The sequence below is a fragment of the Cervus elaphus genome, chromosome 14 (assembly GCF_910594005.1).
Source record: "Cervus elaphus chromosome 14, mCerEla1.1, whole genome shotgun sequence".
Lineage (NCBI taxonomy): Eukaryota > Metazoa > Chordata > Mammalia > Artiodactyla > Cervidae > Cervus > Cervus elaphus.
Genome location: NC_057828.1, coordinates 46,769,152 through 46,795,427, shown reverse-complemented (window position 1 = coordinate 46,795,427; position 26,276 = coordinate 46,769,152). Strand labels below are relative to the sequence as shown.

Below are 26,276 nucleotides of genomic sequence, written 5' to 3'. Positions count from 1 at the left end.
CTGTTTTGCCCTTTTCCTAAAAAAAAAATTTTTTTTGCTGTATGTTTTCTCTTGTGCTATTGCCGCCAATAAACTGAACTCTTTTTAAATCACCAAGTTATTTAAGGAAAAATATAAATGCAAATGTTTCAAAACATTAAATAAGTACCATTTGCCAGATTCAACATCGCAAGTGGCATTAAAGATCCAATACTTTTCTGCTTAAAAACCAATCACTTCTCTCTAAAAGAGGTCAAAAGACTCTAGTTCAAAATATCTACTCAAACATCTAATACATCAATTAAAACAAAAATAAAAAGCCAGAGTTTAAGCATGTTTGCCCTTAACAATACAGGATGGTTTCTTTTCTTTTCTTTGGAAGGAGACATTCATTTGAACATCCATTCGAGTTTAATTTTAACTGACTAGAAAAAGCAAATATTTGGGCTGCAGGAAATACAACTTAGGACAAAGGAAGGCATGGGCTAACTTCCTAACATTTACTTCATTTGATTCATTCTAACAATAAAACCTAAACAGTGAACATTCTCTCTAATCTTCAGAGCAAGTTAACTCTACAGTGAAAACTATGCATGTCCCATCACCAGACTCTATGTTTAAACGATTATAATGTAAAGCATGTTCATTCTCACAAGTGAAAGGAAATGACTGCCAAATGCTTCCTTTACAAATTCCCCAGAATAGGGTAGGTCCCTTTAATGTGAGATTTTCCTGACACTCCAATTACAGCAGACCTTGAACAAACAGAGATGCATTAAAAGCTGACTTGGTTCTATTATCTTTTATTGAAGGCCTAGCAAAGATAGCACTGTCCAGTGCTATCTACATTTTTTTGGTGCATTAATCATTTATACACTTGAGAAAAATTCAATAGTTTTTTTTTTTTTTTTAATGATAATAACCACAGGATGTAACCTCAGCGGTATTGGTCTTTTTCTTAGGAAGGTCAGAAAAGCTTTAAAAACAGGAAGTCTCTGCTATAAGGTTGAGAAATGTTTGTTTTAACAGTCTAAGGCTTTATGGCTGCAGTTTGCAGTCAGGTGTTATGGAGAACTAGAGTTTATTCTTTTCAGCCAAAGATTAACATCCCTGGGGAAAAAGCCAAAAAGGTGCCCAAACAACTAGAAAAGCGCATTATCCTAAAATAAGATTTGCTATAGAACCTGAACTATAAATCTTCTTAGATACCTCTCTTTCAACAGTACATAGGAGCTAGGTGTAGGATGAGAAACAATTTATCTTTCGTGATCATTTATAAAGGCAGGAGGAAAGCCATAGTAACCAACACTAAGACAACCACTTAGCAACAATCAGCAACTGGGTTAAGAACTGACACTTGTGAGAGTTCGCGTCCCTAGCGGGGATGGCAGAGCGATTTGAGTTTATCGGTTTTGTCAGACCGGGCAGGGGTACCGAGCTTGGTGAACCTCACCCTCCGCCCCCGGGGGTGCTGAGGTCGGAGTGCAGGTCTGGTGCAGAGAAGGAAGGACGTCCTCACACTGCAGCTCTCAGATGCATGTAACCCCACCTGGGCCGCCTAAAATCACCCCAGTGTCCAGGGCCCACGTCGCACCAAATAAATCGGAGTCCCTGGGGCTAGGACCCAAGCATCGCACTGCTCTAAGGACTGAAACGCTTTGTCGATCCCCGTGCTCTGATACTTTAAAACTGAGGTATAGGACTTCGCTGGAGGCACAGTGGATAAGAATCTGCCTGCGACTGCAGATGGCATGGGTTCAATTCCTGGTCCGGGATGATTCCACATCCCTTGGAGCAGATAAGCCCTGAGCCACGACTACAGGGCCTGAACACCTACAGCAGATGCTCTGAAACCAGAGAAGCCGTTGCAGTGAGAAGGCCGTGCACCACGATGAACGGGATCCTACCCTCTCTGCAACTAGAGAAAGCCAGCATACAGCAACAAAGACCCAGGGCAACCAACAATGAATAAATTTTTTAAATTGAGGTATAAAATTCAGACAGTAAAGTAACACGCAGAATCTTAAGCTTAATTTTTAAACAGATATTCATTTTAATAACCATTACCCAGATTAAGATAGAAAATACTTCCAGCACCCTAAAATGTGATCTCATGTCCCTTCCCAGTCCATATCCCCTCCCCTGCAGTGAGCCTCTATCCTGACTTCTATCAGCATCAGTTAGTTCTGCCTGCTCTTGAACTTCATGTAAGCGAAATTACACATTATTTTCTGTTTGTGCCTCACCTCTAACTCAATGTAGCATCTGTAAGATTTCGGCCATACAATCATGTGTCTCTCTTGTGCACTTTTCTTTATTGCTGTCTAGTGTGTGATTATATAAATCAGCCGTAGTGCAAAAAAAAAAAAAAAAAAGAACTGACACTTGCAAAAAAAAAAGAATTGACACTTGCCATTTAATATGTGTTTTCTGTTGATTACCTCATTTTTATCATATTATTTATTGTAAACAAATATAAGAATCACCATCTTTCTTAAATGAAAATTCCTGCTAAAAAACCAAATCAGCGCAGATTAACTAAAAAACTTTTGATCTTCAAGAAAATGGTTGGTTTTTGCTTTTAAAGCCATTATAGCTTTTTTTAAAATTCCTAACATATCCAACATCAAAGATATTTTATTTATCATTTTATTTTATATAAAATATCCAGTTTCATGATTCTAGTCTTTATTTAGCAATTTTTAAAATGGCTTTATCAACACAATAAACTGTGTGGAAAATAATTGTTTTATCATTTGTGAATTCTATTTCATATGTAATTAAGGGATTTTTATTTTTATTGGCGTATCAGTTCAGTTCTGTTCAGTCGCCCAGTCGTGTCTCTTTGTGACCCCATGGACTCCATGCCAGGCCTCCCTGTCCATCATCAACTCCTGGAGTTTACTCAAACTCATGTCCATTGAGTCAGTGATGCCATCCAACCATCTCATCCTCTGTCGTCCCCTTCTCTCACCCTCAATCTTTCCCAGCATCAGTGTCTTTTCAAATGAGTCAGTTCTCCGCATCAGGTAGCCAAAGTATTGGAGCTTCAGCCTCAACATCAGTCCGTCCAATGAACATTCAGGTCTGACTTCCTTTAGGATGGTCTGGTTGGATCCCCTTGCAGTCCAAGGGACTCTCAAGAGTCTTCTCCAACACCACAGTTCAAAAGCATCAATTCTTCGGCGCTCAGCTTTCTTTATAGTGCAACTCTCACATCATTACATGACTACTGGGAAAACCACAGCCTTGACTAGATAGACCTTTGTTGGCAAAGTAATGTCTCTGCTTTTTAATATGCTGTCTAGGTTGGACATAACTTTTCTTCCAAGGAGCAAGCATCTTTTTATTGGAGTATAGTTGGTTCAAAATGTTTTAGTTCCTACTGTATAGCAAAGTGAATCAGATAAACATATATCCATTCTTATTTATTTTTCTTTGGCTGTGCTGGGTCTTCATTGACGCGTGAGGACTTTCTCCAGTTGCAGCAAGTAGGGGCTACTCTCTAGTTGCGGTGCACGGGCTTCTCACTGTGGTGTCTTCTCTTGTTGCAGGCTCTAGGTGCTCCAGCTTCAGTAGTTTTCCTTCTCGGGCTCTAAAGCGCTGTGTGCTTCAGTTGTGGAGCACAGGCTTAGTTGCTTCTCAGCATGTGAGATCATCCCAGACAAGGGGTCAAACCTGTGTCCCCTGCATCACAAAGTGGATTCTTAACCACTGGATCACCAGGGAAGCCCATATCAACTCTTCTTAAAATTCTTTTCCCACATAGGTCTGTGCTGTGCTTAGTCACTCAGTCATGTCCAACTCTTCACAATCCCATGGACTATAGCCCACCAGTTCATGGGATTTTCCAGGCAAGAATATTGGAGTGGGTTGCCATGCCATCCTCCAAGGGATCTTCCCAACCCAGGTCTCCGGCATTGCAGGCAGGTTCACTACCATCTGAGCCACAGGGAAGCCCCCATGTAGGTAATTACAGGGTATTGAGAAGGACTGTGTGATACAGGAGGTCCTTATTAATTATCTATTTTATATATAGTAGTGTGTATATGTCAATCCCAATCTCCCAATTTATCCCTCCCAACCAGAATTAAATGTTATTTCATAAAAACTTTAAGGCAAAATTCCATATATTATTATATGTATCCTGTCATTTAAAATCCATTTGGCTTCTAAAAGGCACTGCTTAGAAAATCATAATATCAAGATAAAATATTTTAAAATATGAACATAAAGTGTTATTACCACAAAAGTTTGTCATTTACCCCGAGGTGTGTCAAGAAGAGAAATTTAAAAGTTATCTTTTACTTGACAGTTACAGCTACCTTAACACTTTTAATGTTTACCTCCACAATATAGCTATAGGGGATTAAACTACCTTCTTTTAACATATGGTACTAAAATGGCATTCCTTCCCTGTTAGCTCAGCTGGTAAAGAATCCACCTGCAATGAAGGAGACTCTGGTTCAATTCCTGGGTTGGGAAGATCCACTGGAGAAATGATAGGCTACCCACTCCAGTATTCTGGCCTGGAGAATTCCATGAACTTTATAGTCGATGGAGTCACAAACAGTCGAACATGACTGAGCAATATTCACTTTCAACCAACTAGGCGTCCTCCTTATCTTTCAAAAGGCACTCCTTTAATAACAACTTAAGCCTAGTTTTCAGTTTAGTGTACATGCTATACTTACTGATCAGGCTTTTTTTTTTCCTGAATACTGGAAGACAATAAAGCAATGCTTTCAAAATTTTGAGGAAAAATAGTATCCAACCTAAAATTCTATATCCAACCAAACTATGAATCAAGCATGAGTAAGAAATAAAGGGATTTTCAGACATGCACAGCCTTGAAACATTTACTTTCTAGATATTGTTTCTCAGGAAGTTATTTCACAAATGAAAAGGAACCCCCCCACCAAAAAAAAAAAAAAACTACAAAAACTAGCCTCTAAGATGATATCCAGAGTGACACAAAAAGGAAGACCCCTTCCAACAGCCATGCGGCAGTCCTAGACATTAAATCAAGAGAAGGGGTTCCAGGAGGGATATCACCAAGAGTGATTTATAGGTATCCTATAGTTTCCATTACATTGAAAGGAATTTTATATAGTATTGTTGGAAACTATGATGCTGATTTCAAGATAGGAATCTACAAAATTAAGCAAAGGAACAAACCAAGGGGCAGGAGGTACATGGAGTCGGGGGAAAGAAATGAATTATTAATAGCAAAGATGATGATGCTGTACATGAAAGAAAATTAAATCATAATACAATATGTGCTTCAGCTATAATAATATATACATTGTCATTGTAACAGAAATATTCTATACTGATTTAATTACAAACTGCATTTAACTGCATTAGGAAGATGAAGGAAGAGAAAGTAGGTGATATAAAAAGGATAAACCCTCACCTCTCATTGGGCAAGGTCAGCAAATAATACCTAAAATATAAAATAAAAACATAAGCATATCGTTTCTCAAAACTGAGTTAACAAAAGAAATGCTTTAAAAAATTACAGTGGGCTCTCTGGGAAGTAAGACCCAAGGATGGAAGAGGAAAGTATTAAAAAAAATTAATGAATAAATCGTGTACCACAATTGATTCATTAAGTCCATGTATATATATTACCTAAATTGAAGGTAACAAAATGTTGCTGAAAGACAAACATTAACAAAAATGTTGCTGAAAACCTTAGTTATTTAAGAAATTCACTGTCACATACCATTAAAGTTTCAGGATGCACTCTGGTCATCTGGTGAACAGAGCTGCAAATTTCAGAGGGTGGGAGGGAAAGAAATCCAGCCAAAGAAGCTGAAAGATAGATCCTAATACACATGGAACAGAACTGAAATCTGTTTTTCTTCATACAGAAAGTTGTACTACATTTTGCCACCTGCTGGCAAGATTCCTGAAATTTAGGCACTCCATTTAAACAACAAAAACTCAGTTTTTTGTGTTTTAAAGGAAAAACACAGAAACAATCCAAGAAATCAAAAAATGAATGATAAAACAACCAAATTCAATCATTATAATTTGAGTATACATAAAATGAGAAACATATCACTACCTATAGTAAAAGCTTTTAAAAGATAAATGCCATAAAAGCAAAAGTACAAACACATTATCTAGTTTCAAAGAATTTAACACAAATTTTCTAAACAATGTTTAAGCACTTTACCCATTTGTTTATTCAAAGATATGTTCTATAAACAGCTAAAAGTTTTCTTAAAAGAGAATAAGACTGATAAAGGAATATAGAGAATGTTTTCAAATACTAGTTAGAGGCAAAACTGCAAGCTTATCATCATGTTAACAGTGGTGTTTTTCAGTATCTCCCAAACACCACGCTTTCTCTTTTGTTGATAATAGAGCTGAATTTTAATGCCACTGTTTCGTCACTAAGAAGTATTCACATACCCTTCACAAGTTCATTAATAATCCTCTAAGAAGACCTAAATTAAAGCTTGGCAAGCAGTTTCTCATGAAACAAAATTTGCTTCTAGTTTGTGAGAACTAAATGTGCCAAGTGGCAAATTAAGACGTGGGAACCCACTTTAAAGGTTATGCTCTGGAAGTATTCGGTGACTCAAACAGAGGTATCATTAGGCGGCAGCAAAACAAATACTACTGGGACACCGTTTCACTTGCAATCTGCTACTTTTCAGATGAATAATTTTACGATGACCACCAAGAGCTATTAGGATAAACTTTAAAGGGAGACTGACATACACTCCCTAGATTTCCATTAGAAAACTAGAAGGAAATCAGAAAGGACCCCACTTTCAGCATTAAAAGCAAGCGACAGAGTCCAGTAATACACAGAGAACCTGCCTTTGTGCCAACTACATTGTGTGTGCTTAGCGTCCATGGGAATGCTGACATGTGTACTGCAAGTGGTGACTGAAGAGTCAATTAAGTAATGGGAAAGGGCTTGCAGCAAAAATTTAAACTAAAAATAATCCATTTACAGGAGAACAGTACAAAAATAAAGCTGGTTAAACTATAATCAAATATGTATTTCCAGTTTCAATAGTAAACACAGTTGTTAAGAGTGGTTAACACATAAGACCGTTAAATGCATCCAATTTCAAGTATGACACATCTGTTTTACTAATACTGCCCCTGCTATAACCTCCATTTCTTTGCTCAGAGAGAGTGTGAGAATGAGAACAAGAGCAGATATGGCACATGAAAGGAAAAGAAGTGAGCTTACCTTAGGGAATACTGGCCTTTCACATAAATTCCTAAAATTATAAATTCTAAAGCTGTCAGATTTCTACAGTTTTTACAGACTTTCTTAAGAAATAAGGTCAGATGAAAAAGCAGTCTCTCCCCCTGCTGCTTTTCAGTTCCCACCAGCTGAGGCAGTGGGCCTGTTTCCACACTGAAGAGTCACAAAATTCAGAAAGTCAAGCCAGCTGGATGGGTAAAAGCAGAACGGCCTTAGAGTTCATGAGAAAAAAGCAATGGTAGAAGTCAATCACCTCTGACCTCCAACAGGGCACGAAGTCAACTGAACTGTCTTCAGCTCTGGGAGCTAGCACAGTTCTTTCACCAGCAGTGAGAAGGAATTCCAGGTATTTTTCCAGGGGATCTTAGTGGTGAGTGAGGCTCTCTCCTCACCTGCTCCCCTAAGAGCAGGAGGAAACATTTCAGACCCAGCTCTTGACCAAGCTGTCCAGAATCTGGTACTTTAGTCTGATGGTGAAAGGTGCCAGCTCTGGAGTCAGATGGCCAACACTGTCCCTGCTCCAAAATTCACTCCCAGAGTGTTCTTGGGCAAGTATACGCTCATGTGTAAATACTCATGTGTAAAATGTGACTATAACAGTACCTCCTACATGTGGTTATCACAATGATGAAATGAAATGATTCAAGCAAAGCCTTGAGCCAAGTGCAGGGCCCACAAGAAATGCTCTAATGAACACTGTGAGTTTGTGAGCACAAACTCCACATGGACTCATCGGTAAGAAACTGATGAAAACAATCAGCCTGGGCCTAAATCGCCCCATCAGTGATATTGTAGTTCAGTCATTAAGTGATGTCTGACTCTCTGCGACTCCATGGATTGAGGCCACCAGCCTCCTCTGTCCATGGTATTTCCCAGGCAAGAATACTGGAGTGGGTTGCCATTTCCTTCTCCAGGAGATCTTCCCAACCCAAAGATTAAACCAACGTCTCGTGCACTGGGAGGTTGTTGTTCAGTCACTAAGTCGTGTCCAACTCTTTGCAACTCCATGGACTACAACAAACCAGGCTTCCCTGTCCTTCACTATCTCCCAGAGTCTGCTCAAATTCCTATCCATTGAGTCAGTGATGCCATCCAATCATCTCACATGTCATCCTCTGTCATCCCCTTCTCCTCCTGCCCTCAATCTTTCCCAGCATCAGGGTCTTTTCCAAATGAGTCAGCTCTTCACATCAGACTGCCAAAGTACTGGAGCTTCAGCTTCAGCATCAGCCCTTCCAATGAATATTCAGGACTGATTTCCTTTAGGATTGACTTGTTTGATCTCCTTGCTGTCCAATGGACTCTCAAGAGTCTTTCCCAACACCACAGTTCAAAAGCATCAACTCTTCGGCACTCAGCCTTCTTTATGGTACAACTCCCACATATGTACATGACTACTAGAAAAACCATAGCTCTGACTATATGGAACTTTGTTGGCAAAGTAATATTCCTTTTTAATACACTGTCTAGGTTTGTCATAGCTTTTCTTCCAAGGAGCTCAGTAAGGTTAGCAATTCATTATTTGTTTATAAAGAACATTACTCAATAAAAGTGGGGAGGAGGAATGCGAGAGAGGGCAGGAAAGGCAGCATTTTGCTTTTCATTCTGTTACCACTGCTGCTACTTTAGCTGAACGTAGGAGGAGTGTCTGGACAGGCACTCAGCTGAGTCCTGCAAGCAGAGCAACCATCACAACAGGCAGCGCCTGTCTCAGTAGGAAGCCTATTCTTTGGCTCCTCCCTCTCAGTCCTCCTCATCCCATGGACCAAGACTGCAGTGGCATACAGAGGCAAGCAATGTCAACATGCTATTGTCTAAGCCTTCCAGCCAAAGATCTGGATGAAATTAAGTGATATGATTCTTTGTGCTCCCAATTTATGTCCTCAAGGTATTACTAAATATCCAAAGAAGCCTAAGGTGTATTATAGACAAGGGTGGAGGTAGGAGGGGGGGAGCGGATAGATACACTTCCAACAGGCACTCTTCTACATACCTGCCAAAGCAGAACATATTAAATTATTAAAATAATACCAGTTTACATAAAACAAACACAGGAACAAACAATGGAGATGTGCCAATCTGCTTCAAGCTAGAGAAAAGACATGTATCTATCAAAGAAAGGGCCTCTACAGAGTCACAAGTACTGTATTCAAATAATTTTCCATTTCCTCTGGACTAGTAAAAGCAGGCCTATCTATCGTTAATGGATTAAAAACCCTTGATTTTCTTTTTCTAAAACACTTATTTAAATGTTTACCCTTGATGGGGATAGGGCGCACAATTAATTGGCCAAGGATTTTGCTGTTGTTTTCATGAGATCAATGTATTTCCAGTAAGCAACAAGATGGTTGGATGGCATCATCAACTCAATGGACAAGAGTTGGAACAAGCTCCGGGAGATGATGAAGGACAGGGAAACCTGGTGTGCTGCGGTCCAAGGGGCTGCAAAGAGTAGGACCTGACTGAGTGACTGTACAACAAAGCAATTTCCACCCCAACATATTTTCATAAAGAGATGCTGCTCTTTTTCTATTTAGAGTGCTAGATACACAGTGAGTTTTTAACAAATAAATATTTATTGACTGATCAATTGCTTGAAATAACTATGATTTGCCCAAGGCTTGGAAAGTACAGAATGAAACAGGGGGAAAGGAACTAAGAGTTGGTGGATATTGGGTACAGAAGCACTCTGGTTAATACCTTGCCCGGGAAAAAACTATGCATTTGAAAATTTCTACGAGATCCTTCTCCAAGAGGGGACTATTACTAATCTTATTCTTTAAAAACAAAAAATAAAATAGTAATCTTGATGTTAGGAATCTTCCTCCTCATTTCACGTTGGACAAACAAGCTCTGGGTTTATGCAGGTTCCTGCATGGCCAAGGCTTTTAAATTTATACTCATCCCTTTCAGGGGCTCTGATTTTTAAGTATCTCCACCCCCGGAGAGTTAACCACAACTTAATGCCACCTCTCTAACCCTCCACATATTCTACTGCTACAGTTCCCACAGGTTTAAAGTTATTTTCTTACATATTGGTCTCCACTGCTACCTGGAACTACTTAAGGGCAAAAAGCATGTTTTATTCATTTTTTGTATTCCCGAACTTCCTAAATATTTTATTCATGCCATAAAAAAAAAAAAAAAACCCTACTGAGCCTACTGTGTGTCAGATGCTTTAATCAGTCAACAAAAATGTATCGAACTGACACTGTTCTTACAAGCATTTGGAACACACCTGTGAACAAAGCAAAAAGAGAGTCCTGGCCACATGTTATGCAGCGGGGAAACAGAGGACCATAGATATACTACAGTGTATCCAATGTGCTAATAAGGAAGAAAAAACCTTAGAGCACGCTAAGTGTGCAGGGGGCAGGGCACCGGCTACCACATTAAAAATGGTGCTCAAGCTAGGACTCGTGACGAAATGACACCTGAGCAAACCTTTTAAGAAGGTCAGGCAGTTAGCCTAAAGCTCCAAGGGGATCTTGGAGAAGGGCATTCCAGACAGTCGGAATCTCCAGGGCAAAGGCTAGTATGTTCAGCAGTGTTCCAGTAACAGCAAAAGGGCCAGAGGAACTGGGCAGGGAGATGACGATGAACTAGTAATAAGATCAGAGAGGACCTCACAGGCCATTATAGAAGTGTGGGGTTTAGGGAGGGAGGGGCTGTTTGTTTTGCTTTTGCCGTGCTGAGGGGCACAGATCTTATCTCCCCAACCAAGGCTCAAACCCATTCCCCCTGCACTGGAATCATGGAGTCCAACCACTGGACTGCCAGGGAAGTTCCAAGAGTGTTCTTAAAGTAACTGCATACCTGCAAGAGCAGACAAGAAGCACACATCCCAAGATACATATATCTGTACATGAAATTTATCCAGGTGCTACTAAAATTTTAAAACAAGATTTTTGCTGCTTCTCCTGCACCCCAATGGGTCGATCATCTTGCACATCTTGTTCCTTGGAGAAGCAGCACCCCCACTCTGAAGACCACTACCCTAGGCTACCATAGCTTGGACAGCTAACCATATATTCTTGTGTCACCTGTGAGCCATGCTTTCCTACGACCCTCAACACAGTCTGAGACCTCTCTGTAGGCATTACAGACAACCGCAGGTTGTAGGAGGGTTGAAATGGAACAGTTTGGGGGTTTTGTTTTTGTTTCCCTATCCAAGCGTTTCTTAAAACCTCTTTCTCTTGGGTAGGAAAGAGGCACCTGACCTGGGTCATACCCTTTTCAGTACTCATCACTCTCAATCTTGGCTGCCACGAGGTGTGGACTGTTTTTTAAATTTAGAAAACTCCTCGGGTGATTCTAATGTGCAACCATGGGGGCCACATCAGTGTCCCACACAGCTCTGCCTTCTTAATTGAACAAGCAACCACAGTCAGGAGTGATCAGTATTATTCTGGGACAGGCATAGTAAGTACCCAGAGCCAGGCAAGCTAAACCTATTTCTGAAAGCTCTTGGAACAATTAAATGAGAAATAAAAGAGTAAGAAGGAACTAGCCCATTCTGGTTTGAAGGAACAGCAGGTGCAAAGGCCCAGCGGTAAGAAAATATCTAATAAATTTTTAAATTCACATTCTTCATGAAAGAGAATATTATACATGTATGCATAAATGAATCACTTTGCTATACAGCAGAAACTAACACACCATTGTAAATAAACAATCCTTCAATAAAATACATTTTAGTTTTTGAAAATTCACATTCTTCCTTTCTCTCCCACCAACTGCCCCAGGATTGAGAGGGTCTCAGGACACAGGATTTCCCATTTTAAAATAATAAAGGTCCCAGGGACAAACTGGTCACCCCACCACTCTACCCTGACCAGGGAAAAAGAACTGCTAAAATGATCACTCAGGTTCCAGGGCCCTGATTATACCACATTTACCAATAGGTGGAATGATCTATCACATATTAAGAACAGTTCAGTCTCTTTGGCACATGTTAATTTTATAAAGCAGGATTCCTAAGACATGACATGATATGGTCGCTGCCACCTTGCATTCACTCCCACTGGGTGCTGTGGAAGTCATCGAAAGGCTTTAAGTAAGGGAGTGAAAATTAGATTTGATACTATTAACTGAGATGTGATAAGATTACAGGATCAACAGGACTAGATGATGATTAAATTGGAGGAGGGTTCCAGAGAAAGATGTAAAAACATGACCACTTTTTAGATATGACATAAAACACAAGCTGTTCTCAATTTATAACCTCAGTATGATCTATGAGTTCACTTGCGGATTCATAATTTAAACTACACATTTCCACAGAAACCATTTTATAAATTATTGTTACATTTCTAGGTCAGGTCACTAACTTACTAAATCCCTTAAGAAGTTCACTGTATTTTTCCAGTGAAAATTTTTCAGAAACAATACTGTTGATACCTGTAAAACTCTTGAAGTGAATTAAGTCATTTTCTATTTATTTTGAGACAAAAATGTTTAATTGACAAAGGGGGAGATATTGACACTTGCACAGGGTTTAAATGGGTCTTCTGGGTATTTTCAAGGGCTGAGAACAGGCTCTTTCTGACAACAGGTTTTACTTTGTAAATGCACAGCCTTCTCTTACTTAGTGCAGATATGACTAGTTCAACTTTCTGTATTTAACCTGCCATAATCAGAGTCAGGTTTTGTAAAGAAATATTTTCTTGAGATAACCAAGGAAAAATTAAAAGAGAAAAAAAAGATGGACACTAAACACTGCCTGAGGTAGAATGAAGTGGGTAAGAAAAGACTGAGGGGAGGGCACTGGTGAGATGATGTGTGTCAAGTCCGATAGGGGTCAAAGAACAGGTGAAGGGGGCAGGCAGCTCCTCTGGGACACAACTGAGGACAGAAATGACAGATGGATCACAAAATACTCAACTGTGTACAGCTTAGAGGCAAAGAAGAAGGGGCACCAAATTCTAAGCCCCTTACTTAAGTCTCAACCATCTTTATTTGTTGAGGTCCATTCCATCCTCAGGACAGCTTCCCACTTACTCCAAGGGAGAGCCAACTTGCTGGGTTTATAACTTGATAGGTTCAACAACAGCCATCAAATGCTCTCTAATGGCCTCAGGTAACTACAGGTCCAGCAAAGACCAGCCATCTCCTTAACACTCTCCCTAGCACATTCAATTGTCTCACCTCATCTTTCTTTGGTATTTTTCAGGTTTCTGCCTCACTAAAATCCACCCACACAGTATATCTTAAGGCTACCATAATATTTGGTGAAAATGCCTAAATAAAAAGAGAAGAATATTAGAGTTGAGAAAGGGATTCAGATTATACAAAGCAGATCCAAGTCCTCTGGAGAGTCATATCAAAATAAGTCAGTTCCAAAGCACTTTTGTATGTTTTAACTTAACTGACTAAATGAACTGTATGATAACAGAAAATCTCACAATTCAAATATAAATCAAAAAAACTGAGGCTCAGCTTCCTCACCCGCTCTTCTTGAAAGTTACTGAATGGAAACAAATTCCACAATTCCTCATGGAAATCACCAGGTCTCTCAAAAAGTGTATTTCATACTTCCCACCTTGGGACATGGTATTGCCAAAAACAAGTATCTGCATATCCATTATTTGGTACATAGTACTATTTCTCACAATTGAGCCAGAACAAAATGAAGAGGAGGAAAAAAGAAAAGAAAAGAAAAGAAAACCTCCTACAAATGTAGGGAGTACTCTATTAAAGAAGAATCTTCAGCAAGTAGGAAACTTGCAAAAATTTACTTTCCTTTATACCTTCTTCTTAAAAAGGTGGGCCACAGAACTTAACCACCTGCCTTGTCCCTCAAACACTGCAAACTTCTTAAACAGCCCACTGATGCTGAAGAATGAAATTAAACCTTAGGGAAAGGGATAGTTTGAGCCAGTTTTTGCTTTGATTAAGAAGTCACAGTGCTCAGCACAGCTCAGGGCAAGTAGCGTCCCCATCCTCCACTCTCTGAACCTTCGAGGAAATGACGAGGCTGCCATCAAGCAAGACACAAAGGCCTCAGCTCTGACCCATCAGTCTGTGGTCCAGGAGACAAGCTACTTCTGTTCCTGTACTGGAAACCCTGATTCCAGGTCACGGCAGCAGTCCCTGGTCTAGTAATTTGGCTAGCTTTGGGTACAAAGGCATTGATGTATCAGATTTGAATGGATTTAGTCAACTTCATCCAAATGAACTACTTGGAGAGAGTCATCCTGTCTTTCCAGGGAGACTCCATGAACATCCAGCTCATGACAAGATGTTGCATGAGCTTGCCTTGCTAAATGACACAGATGCAGCAGTCAGAGAACTGGCTAAGTGGGAACCTTTTCCTTCAGGAAATCTTCAAAGTCCATCCTTAATTCAGCCAAGAGTGCCACACAATGGCACACAACGGCAGAGATGAAGATTATTTCTGTTAAAGGAAGCCTTGCCAGAAACGTAACTGATAAAATTGGCCGTTAAAAAAAAAAAAAAAAAAACCTCCCATGATTTTAAAGCTACAATTCAAGCCAATATTCCAACATCATTATGAATATGAAATATTAGAGGAACCCTGAATAAAGCAAGGATGTATACTAGCGCCACCTTTAACATTATTTCTGTCTTTTGTTTTTGGCCATGCCACATGGCACTTGGGATCTTAGTTCCTACACCAGGGGTAGAACCCACACCCCCTGCATGGAAGCATGGAGTCTTACCCACTGGACCACCAGGGAAGTCCCCTCCCCGATTTTTTTAATTTAACATTATTTTTGGAAGTTCCAGTTAACTGAAGTAAGACAAGAAAAAGAGGTTTAAAAAGAGAGAGACAGACAATTACTATCTGCAGACAATATGACTGCCTATCTGGGAATGATCCTAAGATAATAAACTAGAAAAGTATCAGAATAAGAGTTTAGTAATGTTACTATGCAATAAATAAAACTCAGGCACATCGACTAGAAATTCAGGGCAGGGGTTCACAATACAAACAACAGTCTTAGGAATAAATTTAAGAAAAAACACATAGGATGTCATAAACAAAACAATTGTATTTGTCTTATAAACATTTCATATGTGTGCAAATATGTGCATACATACATATATACTTCACTGAGAACTTGAACAGAGATATACAATATTTCTACAAGAAAGTTTTCTGCCTTACTCCTCAAATTATTTCCATCAAAATCACAATATATTTAATTTCATTTGCTCACTTCTACAAGTTGAGGAGGTTAGCACAGAAACCTGGAAAAAAATATTTTAAGCTCTTGCTTCAGGCTTTGGCTTCAAGCATTAGTTATAACCAGTAAGAGAGGCCATAGGTCCATGTAACTTCTTGCCAGCACATTTCCTGCAACCTCAATCTTTCCCGCCAGCTTTCTGGCTTTCAGTGAGAACCCCAACCACTACTTCTGACACAAAAGTGAACCTTCCATTTGTATTCCACTGCTCTTCCTAGCATTCTCATCCTTCAGTGTCCTTTGCTCCTGCCTCATATCTAGCCAGAAAATCTTCAACCTGCTTCTGGGTTAGGAGGCATCCTGGTCAGTATGTAAGAATTCAGGTTCAGGAGTCAGCCCACCTAGACTTAAATTCCAACTGTACAGCCTACTCCCTGTGTAATCTGAGGAAAATTAATTAATTATTCCATGTCTCGGTTGCCACATCTATAAGAATAATAATACCTAGCTTAGAGTTGTACTGAAGGTTAAATAAGCTAATGCATATGAAATCTTGGCACAGGAACTGACACTTAATAAGCACAAAAAATATCAGCTCCTACAGATGGGCTGCTGAGCACTGCGACAAAACCACCTAAACAATGCTACATACTAATGTACGTCCTCCCATTTAAGCACCATCCTGTTGCAAGTCTCTAGTCAGCACCCTTTACTGTTCTACAACCACCCCTCTTTTGCCTGCCACTTTTAAATCTGAGTATTCCTCAGAGAACCTAGTTACATGCTGTCTTCAGAGACTTCACTGTACACTCTAAGCAATTTCCCCCCCATGTCCTCAAGTCCTGCTTCCATAAATGATCATAAACAGGTCCAGACCCAACCTCCCTCCTGAACTTCAGGTGCAGAATCATCCAACCGCCTGCTCTGGCCCCTCCCTCAAGGTCCTACATGCACGTCAAACCCAACTCCGTTCCTCACACCTTTTCTTCCTCAGTATTTTCAGTGTCACTTAATGGTAGCATCCACTCAAGTAAAACAATCTCTTACTTCTCCCACCTCCTCATGGTCTATCAGTTACTAAGGATTACTGGTTCCTCAGGCTTTCCAAGTGGCACTAGTGGAAAAGAACCCGCCTGCCAAAGCAAGAGACATAGAGACTCAAGTTCAGTCCCGGGGTCAGAGAGATCCCTTGGAGGAGGGCATGACAACTCACTCCAGCATTCTTGCCTGGAGAACCCCCAGGGACAGAGGAGTCTGGCAGGCTACAATCCATGGCGTTGCAAAGAGTCAGACACCACTGAAGTGACTTAACACACAGCACACACTGGTTCTGCATTTTAAACACCTCTGTCTCCCTCTCCTCAAGACCACCACCACTGCCTCAGTTCAGAATGTCACCATCTCCCTAACTGGTTGTATCAGTTTCCCAGGTCTCTGCCCTCAAAGTACCACAAGCTGAGGGGCTCAAACAATAGAAAATCTTCAATCTCTAATCTCTAAACCAGAGGTCAAGGTGTCCATAGGGTTGGCTTCTTCTGAAAACTGTAAGGGAAGGGTCTGTCCCAGTCCCCTCTCTCTGGCGTGTGGATGGCCTGTGTCCCTCCACATCATTTTCCTCCTGTGTGTTTATCTCTGTGCCTAGATATCCCCATTAATAAGGACACCATGAACTTCCCTCATAGCTCAGTCGGTAAAGAATCTGCCTGCAATGCAGGAGACCTGGGTTCGATTCCTGGGTTGGGAAGATCCCCTGGAGAAGGAAATGGCAATCCACTCTAGTATTCTTGCCTGAAAAATCCCATGGACAGAGGAGCCTGGTGGGCTACAGTCCATGGGCTCACAAGAGTCGGACATGACTTAGCAACTAAACCACCAACCACCAAGGGCACCATGCATGTTGGATTTGGGCTCACTCTCTTCTTAACTAACTACACTGCAGTGGTCCCATTTCCAAATAAGAGCACATTTGGGGCAAATTACTTAAATATTCAGTCTTGGCTGCCTCATCACATGTATATATGATTTGCAACATGAGATTAACAATATACTATATTTACTGTCAAAATTAAGTAGGATTCCCATTCAAGAAAACAAAACTTGGGGAACACATGTAAATCCATGACTGATTCATGTCAATGTATGGCAAAAACCACTACAGTACTGTAAAGTAATTAACTTCCAACTAATAAAAATAAATGAAAAAAAAATAAATAAATAAAACAAAACTTGCCCCCATGCCTGGAACCTAGTAAATGATGAATTAAAAATTAGTTGACATCACAATGATGCCAATGATGGTATTTATGAATAAAGTTACACCTATCATTCAAATATTTCCTGAATGCCAACTGTAAGTCCAGCAGTATTTTGTGTCCTTGGGGGACATTCATGAAGATAATTATATATACATACATAGGTGGCTCAGATGGTAAAGAAACCGTCTGCAATGCAGGAGACCCAGGATCAATCCTTGGGTCAGGAAGATCCCCTGGAGAAGGAAATGGCAACCCACTCCAGTATTCTTGCCCAGAGAAGTCTATGAACAGAGGAGCCTGGAGTCCATGGGGTCACAAACAGTCAGACATGACTGAGCAACTAACACACAATGAGCTATGGGGTTAGGACTTGAACATGATAATCTGGAATGGATGTAATTCAACCTTTAACACTGGCCTTACTGTCTCTACCATTGCTCACCTGGCCCTGCCTCCAACTTCCTCTCACCTACTAAAGCTATCTTTCCAAAAGTCAATCCTGATAATGTCCTTTTCCTGCTTAATATTCACATTAGCTGTTTTTCATCCAAACTGTAATGATGATGGCAATAAGACAAGTATTTACTGAGTGCTAACCAGGTGCCCAGGATTACTCTAAGTACATTACATACATGACACTATTCGTAAACAATGACTACTATCATTCTCTCCATTTTATAAATGAACAAACACAGCAAGAAAGGTACTAAATGACATCTGTCCAAGAAAGTCATGTGGTTGGTACATTTCAGAACCAGGACTTAAACTCAGGCTCTGCACCCCAAAATAAAAAGCTATCTAACAGGGAAATTCAATTTATTATCAGTCAATATAGGTTTCCTCTTTGACCTTTAGCTACCTCTCACAAACTACTCACAGTTCAACCCAATAAGAACTTTCACAAGAGGAAAAGGATGCTTAGAAGGGATCGCTGATTCACACTAAGGCAGCCATCAAATCCTGAACACCCCACAAACATCAAATCAGACAACCATTACCAAACTGAACAAGGTCGGGGAGGAAGTAGGGTGAGCATGCAGAGAAGGCTGAAACTGCAGAAGGAGAACCCAGAGGAAAAAAATCTAAATACTCATCCAGAATATACCCTCTGGTGAGAAATAAGGATGAATAAACAAAGTGTGTTTCAGTGTCTGAAAGGGCTTTTACTAAGAGATGAGTAATTAGATTGAATGGCTATGGTCCAACATAATAAATACAAATATAGAGGTTTTTTCCCTCTAAACAGAGCATAGGGACAACCCCAGAAGTCATTCAAGAGAATTTTAAAAAGGAACAATATAAACTCTGAAACAAATAATATTTTTAGGTGCTAACCATTTTTTTTCGTTGAATCTGTTTTAAAATACTCTGACAAGGTCTTTAAAGGGCTCACTGTTGATTAAACTATTTTCATGGCCTAATGAGTTTGAGCCCTATTAATTCAGGCTGTGCTGTGTACATTGATTTTTGTCATAGCAAGGATCAACAGCAGTAACAGATCTTCAAATTAACCAACTGCTCACAGTGTTAAGTGGGGAAATGTCTGCTGTGAAATATGCAGTGTCCCGGCACTATTCAGTGCCAACAAAAGCCAACAAACAGGCTGTATTTTTAAGTTTAAGCAGGAGAAGGAAAGCAACGCGTACCTGGAGAGACAACAGTTTGGTTTTTATTTCAGATTTAAAAACCAAAAACTCTAATACTAAGAAAGCATAAAAATTAGAGACAACCTACTTTTGAGCTCTGAATTATCATCACTGGATTGCACAAATCATCAGGTAGGGACAGAACACAATAAGATCAAAACCACAAGCTAAAACAGCCTGGAAGGCAGTTCTTTCCCTTAAATGAAACCTTCATATCAAACAAATATATACAGTTCCTGTGTATGCTAGTCTTTTGACAATGTTTAAGTGAAAAGTTTTATTCCATAGCTCATCACAATTTTCCACATTTAGTATGTGAAGGAGAAAACCACCTTTAATCTTCTATTATAACTAAACCCAAACAGTGAAGTTACTATTAAAAATGACATCATTTATATCTCCTCTCATATTAAGAAATGTATTTATTTTTTATGTATTTATTTTTGGCTGTGCTGGGTCTTTGTTGTGTGGGCTTTACTCTAATTGCAGCGCATGGGCTTCTCCTGTTGCAGAGCATAGGCTCTAAAGCACAAGGGCTTCAGTAGTTGCAGCTCCCAGGCTCCAGAGCACAGGCTGAATAGTTGTGGCGCACAGGCTTAGTTGCTCTGCGGCATGTGGGATCTTTCTGGACCAGGGATCAAACTCATGCCCCCTATACTGGCAGGCGGATTCTTTACCACTGAGCCACCGGGGAAGTCCCATTTATTTTATTTTTGATAGTAACAAAAGCAACCCTGGATATCTGCATGAAATTAAGCAACCAGTTCTATGTGCCTCCTTCTTTGCTTCTCAGGGAGTCAAAAAACATGGGTCAAGGGTCAAACAGCCTACTGTCTGCTTTTGTACAGCAGATAAATGAAAGAATGGTTTCCATAATAATAAATGGTTGGGGGGGGGGACAAATCAAAAAAATAACATTCCATAGCAAATGAAAATTGTGTAAAATCTGATTTCAGTGTCCATAAATAAAGGTTTACTGGAAACAGTCACATCCATTCACTTGCATACTGTCTTTGGATGCTTTTGTGCTACGAAGGCAAGGCTGAATAGCTGCAACTCAACTATATTGCCCACAAAGCCCAAGATATTTATAATCTGGCCCTCTTCAGAAAAAGCTTGCCCACCCCTGTTCTAGCTCCTGCCAGAGATTCACAGAACATGTTATTAAAGAGAAGTGGACAGTAACATGGTCAAAAGGGATGTGATTATTGAAAGGACACTTTGATGGGCAGATCCGGATCTGGGAAGTAAATTCCTGCTGGCGTTGACCAGCTGACATCTCCATTTCATGAAATAGCCCAGATCTGAGATTGCCATATAACCATAGCACGTGATTCTCTTAAGTAAAACCAAAGGTGTGTATCCATGTAAAACAAGACAATTCAAGACATTTTCCAATCAGACTTGAGAAATCTCTTCTCCTGAGCAAAAGGAGCTACTGCCATCAAAGAGAACAAACACAAAATCAACAAAATGGAGAAATGATATTGAGAAATGGGTAAACTGGAGAAACCAAAACAATGGACTGGATGAAGTCGGGGGAAAACAGTAACTAAAATTTATTCCTAAGGCTGGGGTGAGTTATTCTATACAGGAAAGTTTTCAAAAGTGTGAGTAATAAATTGAGTGCATATATTGAATAGAATATATAAGTTGAACAAAATAAACAAACTGTATTTTAGATTAAGGAAAATTAGATTAAGGAAAATTTCTCATATATATTTCATAATAGACAAGACTTTGACAAATTACATTTAAAAAAATAATCAACTGAGTAATACTATCTACACCAAAGTAATAGTCTGTTAATTTGCTAGAATAAAACCAAAAAAAATTAATGTCTGTTAATTTCAAATTTTGAGAATTAAGCAGATGTCTTTAATCCTTTGTAAAATCAAGGATTTAGTTGCTTTCTCTACATATTAAAGCTCCTATTTCTAGATACAGCATAAACAAATATTCAACCTCAAACCTTCTTCCCCAAGGAACATTCTTTGTAACTTCATATAATTTTTTAAAAAAGCTCTTTGGTTTACCTATATACCATAGAAATTCTTAGAAAATTTTTAAATACCAATTTCAGGTAAAAGCTCTGATGTGTTATATATTTTATATACATGAAGAGCATTTTATATTATTCTCCATGATTAAAATGGAAGAAAGATGCATTCAGGTGACAATACAGGTGAAGCTGCTACCCAATACCAGTAATCAAATCTAATACACAGTACTCACGCCTATTTTCCTATTTTCCAAATGTATTTCAGTTTCAACATTACTGAAAATGTGGGGGACACTGTCATTTAAATAATTTCTGATTTGTTTCTTTCCAAAGAACTAGGTTGAAATAAAGGTTTTTCCAAAACTGAAGTAAAGATCAATGGGGAGATAAATAACTAGACAAGACAAAAAGAAGATACTCTTGTTTATTAACACATACATATGGAACCTAGAGAAATGGTACTGATGAGCCTATCTGCAGGGCAGCAAGAGAGACAGATATAGAAGACACACTCGTGAACACAGTGAGGGCAAGGAGAGAGCAGGATGAACTGAGAGAGCAGTACTGACACATAAACATTACCATATGTATTAATGAAATAGATGGCCGGTGGGAATTCACTGTATGATGCAGGGAGCTCAAATGAGTGCCCCATAACAACCTGAGGGGTGGGAAGGGGTCGGAAGGAGGTTCAAGAGGGAGGGGACATATGTATACCCATAGCTGATCCATGTTGATGTATGGCAGAGATCAACACAACATTACTAAGCAATTATCCTCCAATTAAAAATAAATTAGTTTTTTAAAAAAAAAGAAGATACTTCAGTTAGTATCTATAAATCAATCTGAACAAATATTAGAAAAAGAATCCCCATAATGGTATGTTTCTTAAATTTGCAGTATTTGCGCTTACATAAGGCCTTTCATCCAAGAATTTCACAGTGCTCTAGCAAACACATTCATTTCAATCATGAATGGAAAATTTGAATTATCCTAGATTAGATAAAGAAAATGAAAACCTTAAAAAAAAAAAGTACACTTTTAAGGTCATTCTAATCAGGTCAAAATTAAAAGTTCAAAGTTCCAAATGTACATCTGTCACACTTAACCACTAAATATACTAATTTCCACAGTGTAATAACACCAGGAAATGCAATCACAAAATCCGTTTCCTACATTAGCAACTAATAGTTTAAAACCTCAAATCTGAGACTTCCCTCAAGGTCCAGTGGTTAAGACTTCAGCTTCTAAGGCAGGGGGTGCAGATTCAATCCCTACCTGATGACTTATGCATAAATGAGTACCAAAAAAAATACAAATTTCCCCAAAATATGTGTTAAGTTTAAAAATTAGATGGAAATAATGACTGACCTTTGGATCTAGCTAAATACAAACATTTGAAGAGTTTTTAAAAGTTTAACCTTGATTCAGACATTTGCCAATCAAGCATTCAACTTGAACTTTCCGCTTTCAAGAAATGTTTAAAAAACTGTCAGAATAAGTCAAACTCTTCCCACTTGTCTGAACTCTCTAATAGAGGGTATATTACTTCCTACCCAAAATATTTGAAAACACAAGATATACCATTCATTTTGCTTAATGTTCCACAAATGCCTGAAAAGCAAATTCAATTCAATTTAGTTGAATCAGTAAGAGAATTTCAGTTTTTTTAAGCCAATATGTTTTAAACCAAGCACAGATATTCTCTAGGGCCAATAATTATGATATATTATATTCTCTAAGCCAAACCTCTGGGAGAACTGTTTCCAAAACTCACATTCTACCAAACTGGAACACAATGTGGTGGGGAAAGAGTTCAGAACACATGGATTATTTTTCCAAAGCTCAACACCAGAAGCATGAACAAGCTGAATTATACTGCCCTCTAGAGTCTCCTTGTGATATTCTTTTTAAACTAGTAATAATGAAATTCTAACCATTCGACCCTTCTAATAAAGCAAGCTTTCAGTATTCCAATACCACAGACTTTTTTTTTTAATGGATTGGTAGTAGTCTTTACTAAAACCTATACTATTTCAATTACCACCATTATTAAAGGTCAGTAAAGAACAGCAAAGAATCCAAAACAGAATTTTATAATTTACATTTTTAAATTTTTAATTAATCCCAATTGCAGAGATTTCTAAAACAAAGATGATGTGTAGCATATACTAGTTAGCCCAGTTACCAGGAGTTCTCTTTAGCAAAACTTGAAGTTCATGCCTTTGACACAGCATACAAACCTTGGTCCCACATAGCCAGTGCTCCCTGGGACTGCTTCTCAGTTTGCATCTGTCCTCAACTCCCAGCAATTCTTGCCCTTTCTCTAGCCAAGCAACCAGAGCCCTAAAGGGATCTTAAGGAGCTAATGAGAAGCTGTGGCAACCAAGACCCGTATCAGCTGCAAAGCACAAACACCAATATCCACATTTTCTAAGCATGCAAGAAGCAACCTACACCAAGGACTCCAAGTAAATTAAAACCATCCCTCTAACCTAATAACTCTGTGGGCACCTATAACACACCATAACTTGAGAGTTTCTAATATCCTTTAAGAACTTATTAAAAGACATGCTTCACCGTTCACCACTAGTAGTATAGATTGTCTCAGCTGTTACAGTAAATAACTGAGGGCTGGGTTTTGTTTTGTTTTTCCTTGTTTTAATCTAGATTCTCACAAGGCCATAAGGTAGCAACCCTACTCAAACCTTCAAGAAAAAAAAATTGTATCTTTTCAACATCATAAATGTATGTATTAAAAAACCCAAAATTAAGATGCAATGTTCCACAACAAAATATCTACTATAACTTATTACATTTGAAAGTAATGTAATAAAAATTATCCAGGGGCTCCAATCCAGTAACTAATAATAGCCTCCTTTGGGATATAAAATTGAAAATACAATTTCTATAAGCTCTGAAACAGAGCCTGTTTTTGAAAATAAAGTTTTACTGGAACACAGACATATCCATTTGTCTAAATACTGCATATTGTTGGCTGCTTTCTCATTAGAAGAACAGAGCTCAGTAGTTGCAATGGAGATCACATGGCCTGCAAAGGCTAAAATATTATCTGGCCCTGTCAATTTCTGGTCTAGAACAAATATTCCGAGTCTTTTCCAGACAGATGTTAAGAAGTATGTCATGTGCACAAGTGCAGGAAAGGGGCTGGATTGCAGAAAAAAGGATTAGAGCTGCTATCTACTCCATACTAAAAATTTTGTTGTTGTTCAGTTGCAAAGTCATGTCCAACTCTTTCCAACCCCATGGACAATAGTGCACCAGGCTCCTTTGTCCACTACTATCTTCTGGAGTTGGCTCAATCTCATGTCCATTGAGTCGGTGATGCTATCCAACCATCTCACACTCTGCCATCCCCTTCTCCTTTTGCCTTCAATCTTTCCCAGCATCAGGATTTTTTCCAATGAGTAGGCTCTTCACATCAGGTGGCCAAAATAAAGGAGCTTTAGCATCAGCCCTTTCAATGAATATTCAGGGTTGATTTCCTTTAGGATTGACTGGTTTGATCTCCCTGCAGTCCAAGGGACTCTTTAAAGAAGTCTTCAACAACACAGTTCAAAAACGTCAGTTCTTCAGTGCTCAGCCTGTTTTATTGCCCAGCTCTCACATCCATACCTGACTACTGAAAAAAACCATACCTTTGACTATATGGACCTTTTTTGACAAAGTGATGCCTCTGCTTTTTAATATGCTGTCTAGGTCTGTCATAGCTTTTCTTCCAAGGACAGTCTTAATTTCATGGCTGCAGGCACTGTTCGCAGTTACTTGCAGCCCAAGAAAATAAAATCTGTCACTGCTTCCAGATTTTCCCCTTCTATTTGCCATAAAGTGATGGAACCAAATGCCATGAAGATTAAAGAAAAATCCTCTAGTAATTTGGGCCATTTTGAAATAGCCCAGTGCATTCTCTATAACAAAGGCCTGTCCTGTTCTCTAAGGGATACCAGAGCAAAGGCAATTAGTCAACTCCTGTCAACTCCCTCTCACCTTCTGGTCTTAACATAAGAGGAGGGGAAAAAGGCTAAGAAACTTCTGAAGGTCACAGACCATGAATTTAGGATCCACTAAAAAACAGATTAACATAAGATTATAGAATGTTTCCTCTCCCCAATGCGTTACCACCAAATCAACTGGGTTTCAGTATAAATACTGTTATTTACTGGCTTAGAGCTTCAGGACAGGGTCTATTTAAGAAGGAATTCTTAGGGAAACCCAAAGAGAGCAGAGGAGAGAAAAAAATCAAGAAAACTACCAGAGGCTAAAATACCTTTCACCTTTACCTACATTACAGCAAACATTAAAAACAGCATGGCTATTTTTTATATAGCTAAATACAATCTTACCACATAATTCCACAACTGCACTCCTAGGTATGTATCCAGCTGACTTGAAAACATGTTCACATAAAAATCTGTGCACAGATATTTACAGTTGCTTTAGTTGTAATCACCAAAACCTGAAATGCAATCAACTGCTGAAGGTATAAGCAAACCGTGATACATCCATATGATGGACCGTTATTCAGCAATAAAAAGAAATGAGTACACACACATACATACACACACAACTCAAAACATGGAGCAAGGTTACATGCATACTGCTAAGTGAAAGAAGACAGTCTGAAAGGTTATATACTGAGTGATTCCAACTATAGGACATTCTGGAAAGGGATCAACTATAGAATGTAAAAAGACCACTGGTTGCCAAATGTTCAAGCGAGGAAAAGAGGGAGATGAATAAGTGAAGCTCAGGGGAGTTAGGGCAGTGAAACTATTCTGCATGATAACCTAATGGTGGATACATGGCATTATGCATTTGTCAAAACCTATAGAACTATGGGGTTTCCCAAGTAGCACTAGTGGTAAAGAATCTGCATGCCAATTCAGGAGACCTAAGAGACATGGGTTCAATCCCTGGGTCAGGAAGATCCTCTGGAGTAGGAAATGGCAACCCATTCCAGTACTCTTGCCTGGAAAATCCCATGGA

At 39.2% G+C, this 26,276-nt stretch overlaps 2 protein-coding genes across 4 annotated transcripts in view; one reads left to right on the top strand and one right to left on the bottom strand.

The window, feature by feature from the left end:
* Positions 1-26,276, bottom strand: part of RERE (arginine-glutamic acid dipeptide repeats) — a 409,293-nt gene that overhangs the window by 308,921 nt on the left and 74,096 nt on the right. The gene's annotated exons all lie outside the window — the stretch shown is intronic.
* Positions 1,364-26,276, top strand: part of LOC122707429 — a 146,906-nt gene continuing 121,993 nt past the window's right edge. Inside the window, exon 1 of the mRNA XM_043922901.1 lies at positions 1,364-1,467. Coding sequence (XP_043778836.1) covers positions 1,364-1,467 — 104 coding nt within the window. The remainder of the gene's footprint in view (positions 1,468-26,276) is intronic.